The sequence below is a fragment of the Gymnogyps californianus genome, chromosome 6, assembly GCF_018139145.2.
Source record: "Gymnogyps californianus isolate 813 chromosome 6, ASM1813914v2, whole genome shotgun sequence".
Lineage (NCBI taxonomy): Eukaryota > Metazoa > Chordata > Aves > Accipitriformes > Cathartidae > Gymnogyps > Gymnogyps californianus.
The window spans coordinates 18,632,553-18,653,947 of NC_059476.1; the positions used below are offsets into that span (position 1 = coordinate 18,632,553).

At 35.9% G+C, this 21,395-nt stretch overlaps 1 protein-coding gene across 1 annotated transcript in view; it reads left to right on the forward strand.

The window, feature by feature from the left end:
• The window catches only part of EXOC6 (exocyst complex component 6), a 95,736-nt gene that overhangs the window by 48,952 nt on the left and 25,389 nt on the right, over nucleotides 1–21,395 (forward strand). The window contains exons 18-20 of the mRNA XM_050898860.1: nucleotides 2,617–2,796; nucleotides 11,774–11,915; nucleotides 20,106–20,179. Of these exons, the coding sequence (XP_050754817.1) occupies nucleotides 2,617–2,796; nucleotides 11,774–11,915; nucleotides 20,106–20,179 (396 nt within the window). The remainder of the gene's footprint in view (nucleotides 1–2,616; nucleotides 2,797–11,773; nucleotides 11,916–20,105; nucleotides 20,180–21,395) is intronic.

A 21,395-nucleotide genomic window follows, 5' to 3' on the forward strand; every position in this document is an offset into this window, starting at 1 on the left:
CACTTATAGTAGAAAATTCTTTTCTCCTTAATCCCTTCCCCCCCCGCCCCCCATTTTAATGAAAAACTGCTTGCAGTTCCCCAACTGGGCCCTCGCAGAGTTTGGTATGTTCTACTGTTATTAAATTCATCTCCTGGTGGCAAATCATGTCACCTCCATTCTTCCTGAGTGGTCAAAAATCTCCTTTTATTAGCAGCATTGATCACATTTACATTCTGTCAGATGATCTTATAAGTACATCTACACTGTATTTTTTTAATAGAAGCCTTCAGACCTATTTCATGGCTACTATTTTAGAGGGCTGTTTTTCTCATTTTATTTTTGTATACAAGATCTCATTTTAAGATGTCCTTCAAACTCTCCAGGCATTGTTTCACATGGGTGAAAATTAAAAAAAAAAACCACCAAAACTTGTTTCATTTTATCATATTAAAAAATTGTGTCGCTTTCAATATTTATAGCCATGTTTTCCATCTTTGGATGATCATTGTTTTCCTTTGTTTAAATCAGCAGTCACACTAAGCATAAATAGATGTATTTGCAGATCTAGTTGATAGAAGTTTTTGAGCCCAGGGTCTCAGCGTTAAGCTGCGTAATGGCTGTTGGAGAGCCAGATACACAGCATCAAATCCTGTGCAGGGCTTCAGGACATCCTCTGAGAGAAAAGCCATTTAACAAAACGGTGTCATTTGCCCTTTTCACTTTATAATGGGGGAAAATCTGATGAGCTTTCAAAAGGTTTTGATGCAATTCTGTCACCACGTTAAAAGAAGAGATGGAGTTAATTTATTTGCCTCTAGGAGTCATCCCAAATCTGAATACTGCTAACTTACTCTTTCTTGACTTGTGCATGGGATTCACAGTGCTGCTTCTCAGAAGTAACTTCTGGATTTGAAATTCAATTACTTGGCTGTTCACAGTTTTCTCAGGGAATAGAGTAACACACCTTGCTTAAAGTACTGGCAGCACACTGCTCCAATTGTAAAAATCTCCAATTGTAAAAAGCAAAATAAAAGGTAGCCAAAAAACAGGCTTCCAAAACAAAAACTGAAGGTCTAGTCTTGCCATTGGCAGTACATCATCTTAACTGGTAAAGATGATACAACCACTCCATAAATGACTTCAGTTTTTAAACCAAAAAAGCCCCAAACCCAAACAAACAAAAAACCCAAGCAACTGCACTAAACCTAAGTAGATAGATTTGCAAATCCCATCATTATAGATTGTTGAAACTGAGGTCTCATTGTTAATTAGAAGCTTTAAATATAGACTTGACTTGAATTAAAGCTTTTATAGTCATAGCCATCTACAAAATTGTGGATGTCAGCGTATTCCTTTATTTGACATGTTAACAGGTTGCCAGATTCTTGTATGTTAGACTGGGAGAGCTGTTCAGTGGAGGCTTTTACAAGTTGGTTTGGCAGTAAGAATGCTATTTTTAGGGAATCGTACTTTGATATTTATACATGGCAGGGCCACATGCTTTCTTGCTTCCTCCTGAAGTGCTTCACGGCCTGTGGCCTGACTGAAGACTGAATTTGACACACTCAGTGTGATGCCACCTTTAAGCTCGGATCATTTTGATGTTTTTTCTTTTTTCTTTTTTCTTTTCTTATTTATACCTTTCTGAAGTGCCATGTTTTTGGACTGCTTTCTGCCAGAGGAAACTAGTGATGGGAATTTTATCCACTTTTATGTTGCTCCAGTATATCCAGCCTATTTTTACTCTCTAAAAACCTTCAGCAACTGACCAGTTCACTTTAAATCAAATGTCTTACTTGAATTATTTCTCAAGATCAGTGAAGAAAGTTTCATGTTGAGCCCAAATTAGAACAGAGAGTTTATTGAGTATCTTTAAACTCCAGGCTGGCAAAAGCATGCCTTTCCAGCAAGGTATACCTTATCAAGCATCTGTACATGGATTCCATTGCATCTGTGAGGATGTCCCCTAAACAAATAAGGCAGATAGCATCGTAAACTCACTTCACAGTAAATGCTAGACTTTACCTCTTCACTGTTCCACAAAGTAGAATCCAGGTGGTGGCAGAAGAAAAGGGAGGGGTGGGAGGAAGTAGGGTAATGCTCTGAATCACGGTGTGTGATGACCAGGATATTTAAAGGAGAATTAAAAATGATGAGTATTCTTCAGATGTGCAGCTTTAAGACATTAACTACGTAAAAATCATACAATTGCTGGACCTCTAGCCGTAACAGATAAAATAATTAGGTTCTTTTATTATTTTCTTTGTAAAAGAGTGCAAATAAACTTTGTGTCAGGGTTGATAAATTTGTAAGGCTGAGTTAAAGGTGCTTGTTGTGAAGAGAGTAAAGCAATTGCTTTGTTTCCAAATTCAAATTCATTTCATTTGTCTCTGAGAACTTAGATTATTCTGTAGGCATATTCTGTTATAAACACTCTTATAGTATACATTATGGGAGTATTTTAAAAACCACAGCCTCAGACTTATTGTAAGACAGAAGTTAAAATATTGATTTAAATAAAATATTTTTTGAATCTAAGAAGAACACAAGACTTTAGTTTTGTTGATGAATATAATTTTATCTGGATTCTAATAATATTTTAGAATTCTGACAATTGCACACGATTTTTTTCAGGATGCAAGGCATGCTGCAGAAGGAGAAATATACACAAAACTTAACCAAAAAATAGATGAATTTATTCAGATTGCTGATTATGATTGGACAATGTCTGAATCGGATGGAAGAGCCAGTGGATACTTAATGGACCTTATTAACTTTTTAAGAAGCACGTTTCAAGTTTTTACTCATTTACCTGTAAGTGTTGAAAATTAAGTTTAATTTCAAACTATTGGAGGATTATTTTATTTTAAAATACTAAGATTTTTAAGATAGATGTGAGTTTTGAATTGTGCACATGCTGGCAGGTGTATTTTTTAATTTTTTTCAGTACAGATGTATTTTCAGATGTGTTTCAGTATGTTGATGATGCTTACCCATGGTAATACATAGAAAATACTTTCAAATACTTTAGTAATATTGTTAACAACAGCTAATTTACAAATAGTGTAAGAACTCATGCAGTTTTCTTGAACATCAGATCATCTTTTTAATTAACCATATTGGTTCTGTGTACACATGCATTGATTCAAACAATGCAGAATTGGTGCAAGTCCTGCATTTGTGCATAAGATTATAGAAGTCTTGGGTTCTCCAAGGTTGTTTTTAGCTAAATAGTTTTGATCATAAAAAGTCATTTGATTCTAGTTAACTGAGCTTCATTGAAATGAATCCTTGTTCATATTCACATATATCGTGTGTTATTTTGTCCCAGGTAAAAGGGTACTGTTAACCTGGTTTATGTACTAATTGTTACATTCTGTTGTATGATTTCCCCTTGCTTTAAGACAAAAAAGGCTATTTCTAGTTTGATTTATCTTCATAATAGTTTATAGCTTTATAGGTCTGGAGTAACTTCAATAAGTCTTTCAAGCTACATCTGCGTTTCATCAGCTTGTCCTTGGTTGCTACTGTCACACTGATGTCTGAGTGCTTTACCCACATGCAATGCCCAAGTCCTCAATGCATAGAATATTTTGAGGCTCCAGCCTGGAAATAAAAGATAATTTCTTTACGTGCACAGCAAGGTGTTGAAGTTGCTGGCATAGTGGACTTATCTGATCTTCCAAATCACATGTGAACAGGCTGCGATTCTTCAGTCTCCTTTTTTTTACTGACTCGAAGACATAACCCACTCAAAATGTATCACGTAATATTGATGTGAATGTGACGTGTGAGGCATGTGCTTCTGTGCCAAATCAGTTGAGTGTTTTTTGATAAAGAATAGTAAATTTGTTAGATAGTTAAATTCATTGTAACTTAACATACAAAGCAGTGTGAACAAATGGCACTGTTCCTCAATGGTCATATGCATATAGCAGTTAAGGGATGTGCAACTTCTAGAGAAGGATGTACTGTCATGAATGTATGTTGTGATATAGCTGTTCGGAAATGAGCCACAGACAGAAAGAAGCCATGTGTTAAGAGGGATGGAAAGAAGCAGCTGTGGCATTAGGACTTGAAAAGTGTGAAAGGAATAGAAATATGTGCCTGGGGGCACAAGTCAACCTTTGGAGAAAGCTAGTTCCTATGAAGAGGTTATTCTGTAATTTCAAACTCTGGGCAGGTAACAGGCAGGATGTAGAACTATACGGACAACTAGTCTGGTCTCACAAGAGGATTCTTGTAATTTTTGACTTATCCTGTGTATCACTCGTTATTCTGGTTTGGCCAATTGTAGAAACATACAGTCCTATAAATGTTGTTGTGCATGAGCAGTGGACGTTATATGAAAATGTGTATACAGTTTCATTATGGTGATTCTGGTTCGATTTGTAATAGTAACTTATTTTCATTAAGAGAAAATCTATAGTAAAAGCATTTTCAAAGATAAGCCCGGAACTAAATTCCATAACTCATTAAAGTAGTAAGTGCTTTGGAGTGCTAAACTGAGCTAGGTTCTCATATGCCATAGTTAAGATTTGGAATAGTTTTAGTATTCTTTTTCATTAATGGATTATTCCATTAATGTCACAGTGTCATTTCCATAATAATTTTTGTGTGGCTAGCAGAAACATTGCACTGCTCAAAATAGTTTCTCAGAACCTTTTCTGTAATTAGAAATCAAAGAACAAAAGTCCTAGCCACTGGCCATAATTCTAGTAAGGAAAAGAGCAGGACAAGTAGAGGAATCTCTTCTCTTCCTACCTTAGCGTATCTGATCACGTTAGAGGGCATTGTGCTAGGACCGGGGGCATTAGTTGGCCACACTAGTTCTCTGTAGTCTCGTTCAAGGGCCACTGACGTTCTTTCTGATATTGTTTCAAACTCTAGTCTTCTTGTAGGAGTGTTATAATATGTTCTTTAACAATTTTTTGTTGCAGTCATTGGGTTCTTGTCATGAGAGTCTTGTTTTATTTTAGCTGTATGTGTAAGGTGTGTAAATGCACAGGGATGTGTCTCCTTTTGTGCTTCCATGTGGGGCTATACTGAAGTATTTCTGTACCAATGTAGATATAACTTTTAAAAAATACATCTTATGTGCATATCTGTTTTATGCAATTTGTATTATTTTTATTGGAATATTAAAGATCTAAATCAGGTAGACAATGATCTCAATTTTACTGAACCTGCGCACTTCGTGGCACAACTTAGTTGGGGTCTGATATCCCTATTGAATCACTGGAAATGTCTTGTGTCTCTGAAGCTTTTTTTTTTCTGTTAAGTTTTACATCTTAGTTTTCTCCTCTGTGTTTGTTTACTGTACTTAAGCAGTTTTAGAAGAGAAAATAGCTTTATTCCACCCGGCAGTTATATTACCATTAGATATATGTTAAAATTTAGTAATGGGTTGTGTTACATTTAGATTCTTACTGTCCTGAGCCATTCTAAATCTTGCTTGAACAAAGTATAAGGATGTACAGATAGCCTCTGTAAGCCAAGATGGTAAACGTGGCATTTATTTTTTAACCTAAGTATTTTGGAATATATTATTTCTTATCATGAAAACTTTCTGGAAAGTCATATCAACAGATGCTTCGTCATTTGAAGCTTGCTACCTTGATATTTTGGCATACAGTTCCTTACTAGAGAAAAACATTTTATTGCCAAATTAGTATTATTTAAATTATAATCTCTTTGTTATAGCTCAACAAAATACTATATAAGTTCACAAGCTTAAAAAAAAATAAGGAATTATGTAGCTGTAATTGTTCTTTTTGGAAGCTTTTCCTTACCTTTTATTGCTACCAATTTTTTATTCTTTTTTTTTTTTTTTGATGTTGACAGTACCTCTTAATTTTTTTGTTTTGATTGCCTTACTGGTTTCCTTCTCAGAATAACAACAATGACCATGCAGCTATGTCGGTAAGTAGATGCAAGATGAAGAAAAAGCATGTGAACTGAAAAACTATGAACTGCCTGCAGGCTTATTGCTTCAATTTTTAATCATTTAATAAAAAGACTGTTCTGTTTTGCTGATGACTTGCTGCGTACCTTGTGTGGTTGCATGCAGGGATCAGGTTAATGACTAACATTGGGCTTTCGTACACTGGGACAGCAGGAGCCCTAAAAACCTTGCAGAAGGTTGGTGGGGTGTGCCTTGCATCCCAAATGAGATAATTGAGAGGAGACTATGAGACCTTTTGGAAGAGAGGTCAGGTATCAAAATGCAGCTATGAGACATGCATACAGAATAAGGGTAGAGTGATATAACAGAATAAAGAATCAGTGAAAGTTCCATAGTTTCTCTGCTACATCTGCCTGGGGTCAAGAGAATGTGTGTGCTCAATTTTTATTTATTTGTTTTTTAAGAAGATGATGGATTGCATTTAAGAATTCTTCCAAACCCTGATTATTTTCAGGTCATCAATTTTTGTACAAGGAGTTTATTTTGATTTGGCGTAAGCATTTCCATGATGATGAAAGTGTTGTAATTAATAATATTCTGTTAAGAGTGGCTTCTAAGTACTGAATTTCTGAACTTACTTTTACTAATTTTTTCTAATAATATGGTTGAATCTTGTTCACTTAAACAGTGTACAGCAACAGATGTATACTGTGCTGTTCGCTGTTTAAGTCAACAAATGTGTAAGGCACTTAGAGTACACAGTGTGGGAATAACCCCGTTCATTGCTACAATCTGGAAAGCAAATGGCTGAGTAGTAGCTCTGTGGACCTAGAGAGAGAATCTAGCAGTGGGCTTCCAAGTTATTAGGAGCCTAGAGCACATGAGTTACAAATGGAGGTTTAGGGAGGTGGATTATTTAGTCTGTTAAAGAGGAGGTTGGGGAGAGATCTAGTGGCAGCCTACAGCCTCTTGAAGAACAGATACAAAGGTGATGGAGCCAAACTCTTCTTGGTAGGACTGACAAATTCACGTGTGGTTATGGTCACAGGTAGAAGCTTGGGAGGTGAAGCTTTGACATTAGGGAAAAAGTTTGCACATAGAGAGTAGTGCGGTGTTGGAGGAGGTTACCCAGAGAGGCTGTTGAGTTCCCATCCTCAGTTGTTTTGAAGGCTCAGCCAGAAAAAAGGACAACGGACCTGAACTAGTGTTGGCAATAGTCCTACTCCAAGTAGGAGGAGGGACTAGATGATGTTGGTGGTTCATTCCAATGAACATTTCTGTGATTTGAATACTCAGCCTCATGTTGAACTGTCAAGCTAATAGGTGTCATGAGCACTACGAATATTGAATATTTTGTGTAGAAATACTTCCTCTTAACGTTGAATTGGTGTCACTGTGCTGGTTATGTCATGATCAAGCACTAGCAGAATTTCAGCAATGCAGAGCACAGAGGCTGCATTGCTTTTGAAAGGTTAGAATTTGAGAGTCATGCAGTTCTTAATGGTTCTGTTTTCTAAAGTCACAAGAATTTAGTCTGCTGAGATTATTTCTGTTTTCAGGTTCTTTTACATCCCATTTTAAGTTCATATTGCAGTTTATAGTGCCATTAGCTACTTCGAATCAAAAAGCAAATTAAAATTTCATTATACAGCCATTAATCTCATAAAATGAATTGGACGATCAAATTTGTTATTCAGGACCTGCATTTTTTAGTTTTTATTTTGAACAGTTAAAGAAAGTGTCATACCTTTTATTTTCAGATCAGTTAATTTGAAATTATAGAGGGTGTATATATAAGTGTTTTTAATCTAAGTTTAGAATTAGCTGAAGTTTTATTCTAGATATGTGCTTTGTCAGTACAAAGTTAGTATTGGACAACTCTTTGGAAAAGAATGACTTGAAAAGTAAGTTACAAATTACTTTCAAGTAGGTATTTTTTATTATTTCAGTAGAATTTGGGGCAGAGACTGGAAGTAGAATTGATTCTTAAAAATTCCATTAGTGTTTTTTGGTATACTTGTATTTTATCAGTAGTTCAAAAGTTGGATTTTAGTCCTGATGTTAAGTAATACAATGCTTTAGTTACTATGACTGATAAAATCTGTATATTTAGTTTCTTTGCATTTTCAGAAAGTTTGTCATTCTGTCGTTTCATATTGTTAAATTAATTCTTCAGCGTAACTTCTTAGATTTAACAGACAAGTTTTGTTATTTCCTTTTATGCTGAGGATGGCAGTTTGTGTTATTTTATTGTTTCTGTGATTGGCAGCAAAAGCCTAATTTCACAGCTTGCAGTGAGGGTGAAGGGGTGGTGGTTTTCTGCAGCTATATTCAAAAACTGTCAATCAACAGCATCCACAGGCTACTTAGAGAATGGGTTTTCTTACCAATTTCTCCAAATGCCGCTTCATGCTGTCTTTGATTGGCACAGCCTGGCAGGGAGGATGGATGAATCTGTCACTGGCTGCTTAATTGTGTTGCTGGTCTCAGCCTGACATCAGGTCTTTGACTCCTAAGTGGCTCAATACAAAACAAATTAGCAGATTGTAGTCATATTTCTCATTCTATATGCTTTGACTTTGTTGAATGCAGTCCATAAATCATATTGACTGACACCATAGTGAATGATGAAAGCTGCTTTTGAGACAGCTAGCTTGGGTCTTAGAAAGCAGTACCGCGAAGGTGCCGTGGAAGGATGCATATGGCTGACCCTTTGGGAATTTCCTAGGAGCCAAATGTCTCTCTACTGCAATTGTTCTTAGGAGAAAAGCTTTTGGGTCCTATAAAAAAGGATTTAATATGTCAGCAGATTCTCTTTACAAGCTCCTTTGAAATATAAGAAGTTTGTCTAAGGGTTTTCTCTTTTTACAAACTTGTATTTCAGCAAAATGTGAAGGCTGCGTGAAAAAACAGTTGCCTTTAACACTGTTAGCAGGTGTTTTTGCTTATAGAATAGGGTCCTTGTCTTCTAAACTTTACATTGGTTGAGTGGAAGAATAGGTTTTGTAGATAGCAGCAATTAGCATAGGCACAGCGGAGGTATGGGAGGCAAACTGGAGCAAATGTGAGAAACCTGCTGAATCTCTGCATGCTATTGAATATAGGTATTTAATTGCTAGATACAGTAACCACGGCCACCCCCCCTTAAAAAATAATAATAGTAATTTAAAAAACCCCAAACTGACAAATAATAAACATTAAGAATATTTTAAAACTAACTGAGATTTGTTTAATTCTGGAAAAGAAATATGTTATTGCTATGTTCACAAATCCTTAAATTTCCTCTTCAAAATACATTATGAAAAAATGGCAAGGAGTTGATTAATTGGTGGATGGTAGAAATTTGGAGATAGATTTTTAACTAGATCTCATTTGTCAAACACAAATTTGAATTTCATTCTTTTCTGAATATCGTACCTCCAACATTTTGAACTGGGAAGCACTGAATTTTGAAGAGGATAACAGTAAAGTTCACATTTCTCTCAGTTAAAATTCAGCATTTTGATTGATATACGTAGCTTCGTTTTTCCTCTAGATTTGAGAAAATCAGGTGATTGTATTGAGTAAGTATAAACTGTGTATAGTAAACTTCTATTATTTGTTGATATGTCATGTGAACAATAAGCCTGTAGTTTAAGTTACATAGTTGGAAATACTTTAAATGTTAGGATGTTTCCATTTTATGAAATTTTAAAATAAATATTAAATGTACATGTATATTGATACTTATTTAAAGTCCAAGTGGCTTTTACCATGTCATTTCTGTATTGTAACCATTATCTTGTGCTCCAGTACTATTGATATTTGCCAGATTGTAACAATTAACTGCAGATGCTTGTTAGAAAGATGAAATTCTGTCTTTTATTTAAAATAATAGAGGAGTACACATTGTTTGCATATAAAATAAATTGAATTTTAAAATTTTTCTTGACAACCTATTAATCTGGTTGAATTTTTATTACGTTATGGTGGCAGCATAAATAGGACATGGAGCTGATTTGATGGAGCAGTACATTGAACAGAGATGCACTAGTTGTTCCATTAAATCAAAATGACATTTCCATTAAGTATTTCAAACCTACTACACTGTAATTAAATGAACTGTGGCCCATTGATTTCCCTTCTCACCTCTTTTCTTCCTTCTTTTTTCCCCTTTTTTTCCTCTTTTCTTTTTTTTCCATTCATATTGATATTGTTCTGCTTGGGGAATAGAGCTGCACGTCTCCCGGTGTAATTACCATTGGGTCTGGGAGACTTTTAAGCATGCTGTTCTTGCATTGTTTCTTACATTCCTCGTTGTCAGTTCATCTATTTTGGTCAAAAATGTTACTTGCTTTTCTGAGATTTTCAATTGAGAAACTGACATCTCATTTTAGATATAAAGCTCCTAACAGTTCAAGGTATCCTAATGCTAAAGAGGTATTAGCAAAAGCCATTTAATGTTTCAGTGTGACATATGAGGAGAGTGAACGCTTTCCATTGTATTGTCTACATTTTAATTATGTTTTAATAAAGAATGGATTTTTAAAGTACAAAATATTTAGGGCCAAATTTGCTTTCTGTTATATGTATACATGAAAATCCAATGATATGAGCAAGTTGTCTTATTAAGGACAAGATCTGGCTCTTCAGATGTTGGAGCAGAAGTTTCCAAACTCTTTGGGACAGTGAGCTGCTGTCTATCCTTATCATTTTTCATTGCTTATATGTGTTTGTGTGAGTCTACAGTGAATTGATCAACCTGACTTTGCAGAAAACAGCTGGGGAACCATTGCTTTAGAGAAATAGGTGTCATCACTTTACTGATGGCTATAATTAAAATGATAGTGGTGTGTGCTCCAGTAGGTGTATTATGTAATTATGATTTCTTTCATGTAAGCGTGTTAAGTTACCTTTGTTTCAATACATATTTTAACATAGACGTCAGTTGAAAAGCATGGTTTAAGTACATTAAACTACAGAGATTCATATAATTGCATTTGAAAGCCAAGATCACTCTGCTCTGAAAGATTACAGTGCTATGAATAGAATGCTGCCATCTGATCGGGTATCTGGTCTTAATTGGTTTTCTTAATTCTAGGGTAGAACTGCCATATCTTTCAATTTTTCTGTACTAAATTTTTAATAATTTACCAAAGTAATGTCGGATTTTGTGCTTTGTTTTTTGGTCTCATGTTTGGAAAATTGTCTCAATTACGTATACATCATAAAGAGAAATGTTACTAACTAGACTGTGATTGGAAAATTATTTCTATTTTGTACAGCAGAGGGCTACATTTCATTTTGTAAGTAGTTGATTACTGACAGCACTGATTTATTAAGCACCTGAAAAGATTATGGTTAAACATGAATATTTTAAATAATTTAGCAACAAGCTTTGAGATGGAATTCAAGCAATTAAAGTGCCAATAATTAGCATAAGCTGTTATGAGAAATGCCCCAGCTGAAAGCAATGGTTTTGGTTTATATAAAGGTTGGGGGTTTTTTACTGACTATTGTTAAAAATATGCAGCATGTTGATTTTCATTGCATTCTTGCTTTCATTCTGTTTGGGTAAAAAAAATTAAAATAAATCCACAAAGCTCTTCATAAGTTTCAGCAACTTACATTGGTGTTATTTTGGAAATGTCCTTGTATTCGTGAAGACTGTTGGATTTCCGGAAGAAATATCAATAATTGCTTTAACATATATTTAATTTAGTTCCCTGATTTAATAGAAACAAAGCTAACAGGTTAAAGAAGTAACAGCAAGTGTGATCTTTCTCCTTCTAATCTAAGTCCTGCATCATTAAGACTTGGAGTGTATATTAAAATCAAATCAGATAAGCAGTTCTTTAGTGACATATCTTTTGTTTCTATCTTAAAACCTGTTGCTCTTTCTACTAGGGAAAAGTGGCCCAGACAGCTTGCATGTCAGCCTGCCAGCATCTTTCAACATCCCTAATGCAGATGCTACTGGACAGTGAATTAAAACAAATAAGCATGGGAGCAATTCAGCAGTTTAATTTAGATGTGATACAGTGTGAATGTAAGTAGATGTTCCAGAATTCCTATCCATATCTGTCTTAACACTGAAAAAAAGTTCTTTGATGTAAGCCATAATAGTGATCTTTTTCCATAATCTACTAAAGCTTTGTCTTTAAAAAAAAAAAGAACAAAAACCAAAAAAACCCCCAAACTTATTACAGTACAGCTTCTTGTAAAAGTATTTATGAGTAAGTAGGTTAACATTTCTGGGAAATTTTTTTATGATTTTTTTTTTTAACTCAAGTATCTGATTGAAACATATATCTATTGTTACTCCTAATGGGATCATAATCGCTATATCCAGTAAAAAGACTATAGTCTAGTACAAAATTGCCCAGAACCACTACATAAATACTGTGCTTTTATAGTTGAGGAAAAAAAGGTCAAATATCTGTGAAATTTTTATTTTCCATCTTGAGTTTATTTATTATTATACAAATTTTAAATGTGCTGTTACATAGGGTTTCCTCCCTCCTGGAACTACTACTGCCTTACTCACGGTGCAGAATAATACTACTCATTTAGTAAACTTCTGATGTTGTTTTATTCTCACTGTTCAAAATATGGCATCAGAATTATTTTATAAAACTGGTTCAATCCAGCACTGAAGGCAGGATTAATTTCCTCATATTTTGCATGGAGCTCGCCACTGAGGGTGAGCTGTTAATCGGTATGAAGGAAGTTACTTCCATAACATCATTGTGTTATGAATAGGTTTTGGGTCTGATTGTATAGTTGATGACTGAGATACAGTGAAAAGGCTCACTAGCGTTTTTTTCAATGCATAGTTTTAGATTCTTATGCTCTGTTTTTTCAAAGTATCTTTCCTCTTATGTGTTTGAAGCATGGATCTCAATGATTTTGGTGACAGCTGTAAAATGGGGCAGTTCTACAAGTTCTATCCTGAGGTTTTTAGTTTGGACACATGAAAAAATTGATGAATACTCAATTAGCAGCCACCTATGGGAAACTGGAAATTTGTTTTCAAGCAATTTGGTTAGCATCACAAAGAGTTATTGTGGGAGTCCAGGGACAGAGTTAAGGGGCATTTCTGACATTTTAACCATACGCTTGTCTTTCCTTGTCCTGCCTTATTTGTTACATTCCAGCTAAACTCTGTAACAGGTAGAGCAGGCATCTTTCTGACAGTCCTTCATTATACAGCCTTAAGGCCTTTCAGTGCATGGAATGAACTGACGGGATTATCAAGGTCCGATTGAAAAGATATTTGTGATCATGACATTAAAGTTTGTCTCGTGATTGCACAAGTTGGCCAAACAGATGATGGTTTAACATTTTTTTTACTTTTAGTACACTTGGTGTTGCAAATTTAATAGTGTTCTTTTCAGGTAGGTGGGTAGGGGTATGTGTATGTGCATTTGTGTAGCTTCCTAGATGTAAAAAAGATCCCAGTTGTAAAAACAGAAATTCCATAGTATTCGTAATACTGACACCATAATCATTCATCTAGACAAGCTGAATTGGTGCACCCACTACACAGTCATCTGCCTTCTGAACAAACAGTGTAACAGTGAAGAAAGCTTGCCTGCTACCATATTATTCTGTTTCTAATATTTAAAATATCATCTGTGAACAATGCAGTACTTCACTACTCTGTATAGATTAACCAATTCACTGTTGCACTCAGGGATTTTTAGCAGTACAGGGGATAAAATGCATGCCTTGCAGGTGACTTTCACAGTATGAACAGTATGTTCACAGCAAAGTAATGAGAAGTCCCAACGAGTCGAGCTGTCATCTCGTCTCTGGGTTGTTTTCAGACCTTTTTCTTCTCAGCCTCTGCCCTGTTATGTACTATCCTAATTTCTATTACCACTCTTTCTACCATCTTTGATTGCTGCACAGTGGAAGCTTCAATCAGTGAAAAGATCTTGGTAGAGTTTTATTTAATCTAACATGGTAACATTTCATTATTTTAAGATTAAAATTATAACCTTAGGACAACATGTTTTGTTATATGTAGCTGTTATACTGAGCATATGGCATGGACAGGACATGTGAAACCTTAGGCCAAAACGAGAAAGCTTCAGAAAACTAGTAACTTAAAGACTGAAAAATGCATTCTTTCCATCATTGCATAACTTCTAGCGTGGGCTGCACAGATGGAAATAGAATAAACTTTAATTCTTCCTTTCTGCAAAGCTTTTAAGGCACGTTAGAAAAATTTTGCCCAGAAACCCTTTGAGTAGTTTAAATATAATTATGGAAGCTTGTCAGAATAGTATGTTGCAACAAGTGACATCTTACAATCTGTGGAATAAGGGATCGACACAAGATTTTGCTCAGACTGCTTTGCTGTTGTGGTTTCATTCATAAGGTCCCTCGCAGGCACATTCCAGGCCTCACTGTGATGCCTGTGATTTATGTTCTTGCTCATCACCCTCCCCCAGCTTTATTCTTTGACACTTTGGGATTAATGGGTACAACAGTGACATTTCAGTTAGCGCTTAGAGTGTGCAAATAATTCACAACCGTTGGGTAGTTTCCTACTGTACTGTATACATGGGTTTGACATTTTACTTATAGACACAGTGGAGTATACTCAAATGCATTTTGAACTAAGGAGTTATGTGAGATGTAGAAAGTTATGAATATCTGAAGATGTATTTTTAAAAATTCTTGACAATATTCTAGATACTTATTCTGATCTTTAACGTTGCATTTTTATTCTTTCTAATATGAACTGGAGGAGATCTAAATAAAAGCAGGAAAATGTGATTACTTGTCAGATTTTTTCTTTTCCGTTAAAACGCAATCAACAGTCCAACCAACAACCCAACAATCTGTTAATGAGCAGCAATCTGTTAAAGTCAGTAAGTGCTGAAGTTCTTAGTCACAGCAAATAGGTAAAATGATAAGTGGACTTCCAAGAAAGGAAGGTTGAAGGGAAGGAGGTGATCTTGTGGTGAACTCTGGGATTTCATTATCCTGCACTGCATTTCTATGCAAAGTACCTAACTTTAAAAAGCAGAGCAGAAAATCTGGAAGTATCTGATACTTTTGCTCAAGAATGGTAATAGTATCAGGTGGTCTTCTCTGATGATTTATTAAAAAAAAAAAAAGTTGTGATCTTCATGCTCTGCTTCTAATAAGTTTTTTGTTTTCCTTCCAAACATTCCAGAAGCTTTCAGTTTGATTTCAGTTTGTCCTGTTCTAATTGAAGTATTTCTCCACTCTCTCTACATATTTTATAACTTAGGGCAGTGTTTTGCCTCTGTATTTTGCACCATTCTTTCTCAGTGGTGATCTTCTGCTAGGATGATTGGATTTTTACAACAGTATTCAGAAAAACAGAACATACTAGGTCCCATTGAATAAAACCCAAAGAACAGTCTTTTGCTTGGACATTGCATTTCAGTGCCCTGAGGAGGGAAATGGGTTGGGGAGGGGAGGCGTTTGCTATTTCTTGAAGATGAAATTCAACTGTGGGTTGCTTTATCTCACTTTGTGAGAAGCAAGTTATACACAATAGAAGATGAGCTTTTCAGAGACGCCATCCAGATGTAGATACCTTACATCAGCTTTTTTTAAGGAATTAGAGCTTGTCAGAAATTCTAATTGCTGGAAGAGTTCAATGGAATTTTTATAACTTATGTGTTTTAACATAGCTGAATTGTGAGACAGGATTAATTGGCAGAAGGAGGTATGGTTGAGTGGGCATCCTTCTTCACCCAGACGTGAATCTGTGGAAGGATGAAAAGGTTTTGGGTCCTGCCTATAAATGAGCATGGGTTAGTGGAGTATTAGCGCAAAGCAAGATGCAGTATACCTTCCTGACCAGCCCTATGTAGGGCTTCCTGCCAGTCCCTCCTTTTTCACCCACTGTGTGGAGAGCTGCAGTATCCAAGAGCAAGAGAGATCTTGACCCAAGTGCTCTCTGTTGAGCATACACGAAGGTAATCGCCAGGTGGGCATGCCAGAAGCTGAGGAACCCAAATCCCGTTTTTCCTTGAAAAGGCACTATATCCTCCTCTGGAGGCCCCTCACTTTACCTGCCTCCTCTCCCATCTGGGAAGTCAGGTTAACTGAACTCGCTTGAGACCATCCTTCATCTGCCGGTCACATATGGCAGCACGGGAGCGAGGGGCAGCAGGGAGATCTCGCCGGTGCTGGGGGCAGGGCTGGGGGCTGCTGCCCAGGCAGCTGGCAGCTCCCTCAGCGAGGCTCCCCTCCAGGCGTGTTTGAACAGCTGGAGCATCCAACAGGGCTGCAAAGTGGCTGACGGCTGCTGAGATAGTCACCTGATTCTCCGCTCTTCCTGTAAAAATACATTTGTAGCTTTGCTGTCCTGCCTGTGAATCAGTGCTATGAGGCTGAAGTAAAACTGTCCTAATTTAGCTTTTGATCCAAAGTCAGGACTCTGATTTTTAATTTCGGCCATTGAGCAGCAAAACTATTTGTCAGGAATTAGGTACTGAATTCCCAGACCAACAGAGAGGCACAACCCAATGATGGCTAAAAGATGGAATTTTGAGAGAATAAAATGAAGACGTGTTAATAAACCTAGAAGTGCGTAGAAATTCAGTATAATTTACAGTTAAAGATGTCTTAAAATCCATTTTAGCAGACACAGCCTTTTTCTTAAGATATCCATTAACACATATATGTCAGTTCACATATATCCTGTATACAAAGTGTAATGAAAAGATCAAAGCAAAGTATTGGAAAGAAAATGAACTGAAGTAATCTTTACAATATTTAAATTTACCATTCTCGTGTATGTTTACTCCCAGCTGTTTTTGTATTATTACATACTTTTTTCATTAGATCCTACCTCCTGTAAATTCCCAAACTGGCTGTTGTAGGAAGTACATTGAGATTGTACATATTGTGGACACACATTGTGCCAAAGATCCTGTTCTATACACACAGAAAAGGTCTACACAGTATCAGCAAAGTGCAGGGAAAAATTATGTTAACAAAAACCTTGTGAATACCAGATTCATGTAATGCATATTTTCAGCTTATTTTCCCGAAAACAGTGGTTTCTGATTCAAACTGCCAAGCAGCCAGTTGTTTGCCCCTATATGTGACAATTTAATGGTGATCTTTGCATGTCATTCTCATATATTGTAAAATTCCTGAATGCTCTTATGCACATTAAAACAACCAACCAACCAGCCCCCTACCCCTCCAAATCCTCTTTAAGCCTAGAATGAATGCAGGGGGTGAATATTTTAAAAGATGTATATATGACAATGTTTCATTACTATCTGGAAAAGGACCCTTAGGACAAAGACATTAAGAATGTTAATCCTGTTCTTATAATATCTTCCTAAAACACTGTGCAGTAGAAAATATTTAATTAGCTTTGTAAAATGGTTAGCAAAACTTAAAAGCCCTGAGCTGAGGGTGGAGGGGGAACTGTCTGACCATTACCATAAGTAGATTATCTTTTTGCCCTTTGAACTCATGAAATTGTAATAATGAAACAAATTCTACTGTAGTCACCTGTCAAAAATGACCCAAATGTGAGAATAAATGCTTGTGCTATAATGAGTGTCCCTGGTGTTGTAAATGCATTCATAATATAAAATTGCAGTTAAGGAGAACAAAGCTTATACAGCAATTAAGTTTGGTACCTTGTGTGCTTCTTGTTCTATAGCTGCAATGGTAGTACATACTATGTAGAGAAACTAAATCATACTGCATTATTTAATGCATTAGGATAAATTCCAAACTATGTTAGCCTGATGAGCTGCAGAGAGGACGCAAATATTTGCCCTGTGGCAAGTAAAAGTATGCCACTATAGGAAGGTACCTCCCAAAGTGTAAAGTGTCAATAGCTAACTGACAGTTAGCTGCAGTTTTGCTGCAGGTCACACTTTTCAGTTATATTCACTTTTCATTTCTGTAGCCATTCCTTTGCCGTAGAGCTTCCTTCTCCCAGTGCTACCATTGTGGAGTGGCTGGAGGAGCTCAGATTCTAGTGGGGGAAAGCTGGTCTCAGTGTACTGTGTATGAACAGAAATTTATACAGGATCAGATACAGATGGGCCTTATCTTTCAAGAATAGTACAGGTTCTCCTCCCTTGTTTAGGGGATGTAGAAAAGACCCCTTCTGATCATCACGCTTATCCTCCTTATTAGTGTGCTGCCATAGCTCAGAACCCATGTATCTCTTTTTAGCTGTTTGCTATGGGGCATTGCTAAGAATTCCCTGCTATAGTATGGTGTTCCAATTTTAAAAGCTATGTTTGGCTGACCACAGGGGCCAGCATCATAGGCCTGTCTGTCCCTGAAGAAAGGGTGGTCCCAGTGGCCATGAAATAACCACAGAAGACAGCCATGGAGACACACAACCCTTTAGCCTAGGATGTTCAGAAGGGTGCTTTCATAGGCCTGGAGATCTTTTGTTCTTCTGCGGGTTGGTGGTTGTACAGACTGTTTTTTCTTTGCTGCTTTTAAAGAGTTTATTGTTAAGCAAACTTTCTCTATAAAATGCTGGGTTTAGGATATGCTTTTTCTACTGTTTTTTGTCTGTCTTCTTTTTTATTTAAAAAGCATCTTTGTGGTAGATTGAAACTCCCTGAAAAATCCCCTAGAAAGTTGATATTGCTTATAAAGTAGGAAAACCAGACAATTTAAAATTCAGACTTGAGTACAGTAATCAGTGAGCATTTGCCAACTGTTGTCAATACTTGTCTGTGACATTACAGTGTTCTCCCTAGGGCGTTTGATTTCTGTTTTTTATTCCTTTATTTGATGAAGAATCAAGTCATATTCCAGTTTAATTCCTTCTCCTATTACATGACTGTCCATAAAAATTTTTGCACTACTGTAACACAAGTAATAAATTCTGCCTCTACTGGTAAAGCTGCTACTCTGATACTATATTCATCTATTACTAAGCTATTCTTAGATATTCTGAGATGGTCTTAGTAGCTTCTTGTACCACTTAAGTAAGAACCTTTATTATTTACAATTGCATTCCATATGATCATTTTTAGACTTGTGAATAGTCTATCTGAATTCATTAGTCTGCTTTAAGTTGAAACCATACATTCAGAAGTAAATGATTGAGCCCATTATTTTACCATCATGTTAGCTCGGACACCAATGTCTTTCTGGATGTTACTTTCACTTGATGATCTAAATTTTCTAACTAGCCATTAAAAAAAATTCTAGTAAGGATTTCATATTACTTTTAAATGTTAGCAGGAGTCCATGTGGCACAGTAGAGTTGAGCACTGGATCTGGAAATTTTTTTGATACATATGTTCTGTTTCCTCTACCATTGAATGACCTGTTTCTCAAACTTGGAAAAAAATGTTACCTTTCACTGCCTCAGATGATAGCTCTCTAAAACTATTACAGTAATATCTACTTCGTTTTGTTAAGAGCTCTGAAAAATTCTCTTAAGCTCTTCTGAAGTAAGATGTCTAAATTGAGTGGGGATGTGAGGCAGTGGTGTTTCTGCAAGTGTCTCTTGTTATTAACATGTGACTGGGATAAGAACAACAAAAAGTATATTTTTAAGTTTGACAATTATTGATCATTTCCTAATTTAAATAAACAGCTGACTTTTTTTCATTACCATAAGTGTTACCATTTTTGTATTTTGAATATAGTTTTGCCTTCCAATTTTGACAACCTATTTTTGGGTTCAAAAAGAGCAGAAGTTCATTATTGATAAGCTGGCTAAAAGGCGTGAACAGGCATTTCAGCTCTGCTCTGACTGTGGCACGTAGAGCTTTCCACCTGTTGTCTACACATTAAACTAACTCCCACTTTAGTGTTTGTCTTTTATTGCTCTTGGGCTAGAGGTGGGGTTTTTATAGCGTGGATGCTGTAACAAAAGCAGGTGTTCGAAAATATGTTGACAGCCATGGAATTGGTATTATTTCGAAATTCTTCAGTAATCATTCACCTCAGGCCAAAAAAAGATGTTGACTTCTGTGGTTGTAGCATTACTACTGGGTTAGAATTTTAAGCAAAATCCCTAACCATACTCCTAAAGGTATTATTCTTTGGGATTATTGGAAAAATGATGGGAAAGTTGTTTGTTGGTTTGTTTGGTTTTAATCACTGTGAGTTATTAATTTAATCTATTTCTATCAAACTAGTTTCATTTTAATGCTAGCTAGCATTTATATTGCATAGAGCTTGATTTTCTGTTAGATTTTAAAAAAAAATCTACATCTGTAATATTTTTAACCTTTCTTTGCAGTGTTTGCTAGTTCTGAGCCTGTGCCAGGATTCCAGGGAGACACCCTGCAGTTAGCTTTCATCGACCTCAGACAAGTAAGACACTAGTTGGTTTTTTTATCCTACTAATTTCCCCTTTTGACCAATGCTGAAGTTATTAAATTCAAGAACCTTTCATGTTTTTGCATTCCCGTGTAATTAGTTTTGAAAAACAGTTATTTGAAGTGTTATTAGTGGCACTATTCCGTGTAATTTAGCATAAAACTGTTTCTCCAATGTGTTGTTAGGGGGCACTGTGCTACTGGTGGTACTGTTACATGGATGTAAGATTGAATTTTGGTCCTGACAATTTTGTAAGATCCTGTGATGCCTTTTTGCAAGAGTGTACATGTTACCATGGTGTGTGCTGGCCCGATTCCATTCTGAGCAATTGCTCCTGTCTACAAAACTGCTCCCTGGAGAGCAGAATCGGGCATGGTATTATTTAGCATTTCCTTTCCTTAATTTGTTACATAGAATTCTTTTAAACTGTTAGAAAGCAGCTTTATTCCAACTGGCTGATCTTTATTCTATATCAAATTTAATTTTAAATGCCTTAATATTGGAAGCACTTTTCCACAGTTCTTGCCAGAAGGAAGGTTTTTCCAGACTAAAATCTACTTATCTTAATTTCACGTAGTTATTTCTATTCCCTGCTCTCTGTAAATTCTGACATTATATCCACCCATAGCAATTCATTTTCAAAAACTTTTCATAGTTGAAGTAAGCTTTTAGAAAGGATTTATTATTTCACAAAATTGCGAGTATAAGTGTCATTTAAATAGTGAAATGAATCATTAACTGCACATGGAGGGTCTTTAGATTTCTGCGGATGTTGATGATATTTTTCAGCACCATTATGAGCCTGTCAAAGTAATCAGAAAAGAAGAGAAACGTAGAAAGAATTCCATACCAAATTATCTATATAGTAAGAATATTTTTGCTTTTAATAGTTTAGTAGGTTTTTCACAGCCAGATTATGAAAAGGCATTTCAGAAGGGAAAATTCCTGAGGCAAAAGTATTCCAGTTTCTCCTAATAGTTAGAAAGGACTTCATTAAAGTGTCTTTTTTAAATGAAAAAGTTAAAAGGTAGAGTTGTCTGTTACATTCTCACAGTAGTATAACAATGAACAAGATCTACAATGGGATAAGCGTGGACTACGTGAGGAGGATATAGGATCATGGCCATAAGATTTGTTCATGTGATACTTGTACATTAAGAGTTCCAGAATTCAGTATGTAAAGATGTATTCTGCCAGACTTCAAATACCA